The following is a 963-nucleotide window of genomic DNA, read 5'->3' as shown; positions in this document are numbered from 1 at the left end:
CGGGGATGCTCACTGCCACCCCAGCTCCATGATGCTGATGCTCTGCAGGCTGCTGGGACACCTCTGTTCCCATTCATTGTGGGGTGGCAGGCAGCTGCCGTCCCCTCCCTGCTGCTTGGTGGCACTGGGGGTGCCAAGGGGCTGCGTCCCCCTCCATCTCACCGTGTTCCCCCAGGCAGAACTCACACTGTGCCATGGATTCCATGTTCGAGGACGACATCAGCATCCTGACACCAGAGGCTTTGGGGCCGGATGAAGACTGGCTGGACAGCCCCAACACCGACCTCTCGGGGGAGATGTGCTCCGCGTCCCATTTCGCCCTCATCACCGCATACGATGACATCAAGAACCGCCTGAGCGGGCTGGAGAGGGAGAACTCCACGCTCAAACGGCGCCTGAAGATGTATGAGGTCAAGGTGAGAGCTTTGGGGTGGGGCTGAGGGGGGGGGTCTCAGGGCCGGGGTCCCGCTGACGCTCTGTGCAGTGCCCGCTGCTCGGTGAGTTCGGTGAGGAGCACATCTTCTCCATCTATGAGGCCAAGGAGACGTCGCTGCTCAAGAGTGAGAAGGCATCGCTGCAGCAGCAGCTCAACCAGTTCCAGCACGAGGTGTGTTGGGGGGGGGGGGGTACGTGGGAGTTTTGGAGGTTCCTTGGATGGGTGTTGAGCCCCCCGCCCTGTCCTGCAGCTGGAGAAGAGCAAGGAGCGCGAGGAGCAGCTGGATGAGATGATCCAGGCTTACGAGAAGCTGTGTGTGGAGAAGGCAGACCTGGAGTCAGAGCTGGGTGAAATGGTGGGCATCGTGGGGATGGCATCGTGGGGATGGCATCATGGGGATGGCACTGTGGGGATGGCATTGTAGGGATGGCATCGTGGGGATGGCATCGTGGGGATGGCATTGTAGGGATGGCATTGTAGGGATGGCACTGTGGGGATGGCATTGTAGGGATGGCATTGTAGGGATG

General features: G+C 61.1%; 1 protein-coding gene across 1 annotated transcript in view; it reads left to right on the top strand.

Annotated features, from left to right (window-relative positions):
* Positions 1-957, top strand: part of LOC109371102 (TANK-binding kinase 1-binding protein 1) — a 2,033-nt gene extending 1,076 nt beyond the window's left edge. Inside the window, exons 2-4 of the mRNA XM_019623360.2 lie at positions 176-416; positions 485-607; positions 687-957. Of these exons, the coding sequence (XP_019478905.1) occupies positions 195-416; positions 485-607; positions 687-860 (519 nt within the window). The 5' untranslated portion in view covers positions 176-194 and the 3' untranslated portion in view covers positions 861-957. The remainder of the gene's footprint in view (positions 1-175; positions 417-484; positions 608-686) is intronic.
* The last annotated feature ends 6 nt before the right edge of the window (positions 958-963 follow it).

This window comes from Meleagris gallopavo, chromosome 29, assembly GCF_000146605.3.
Source record: "Meleagris gallopavo isolate NT-WF06-2002-E0010 breed Aviagen turkey brand Nicholas breeding stock chromosome 29, Turkey_5.1, whole genome shotgun sequence".
NCBI lineage: Eukaryota > Metazoa > Chordata > Aves > Galliformes > Phasianidae > Meleagris > Meleagris gallopavo.
Note: the sequence above shows the minus strand (reverse complement) of the source record. Positions and strands in the feature narration are given on the sequence as shown.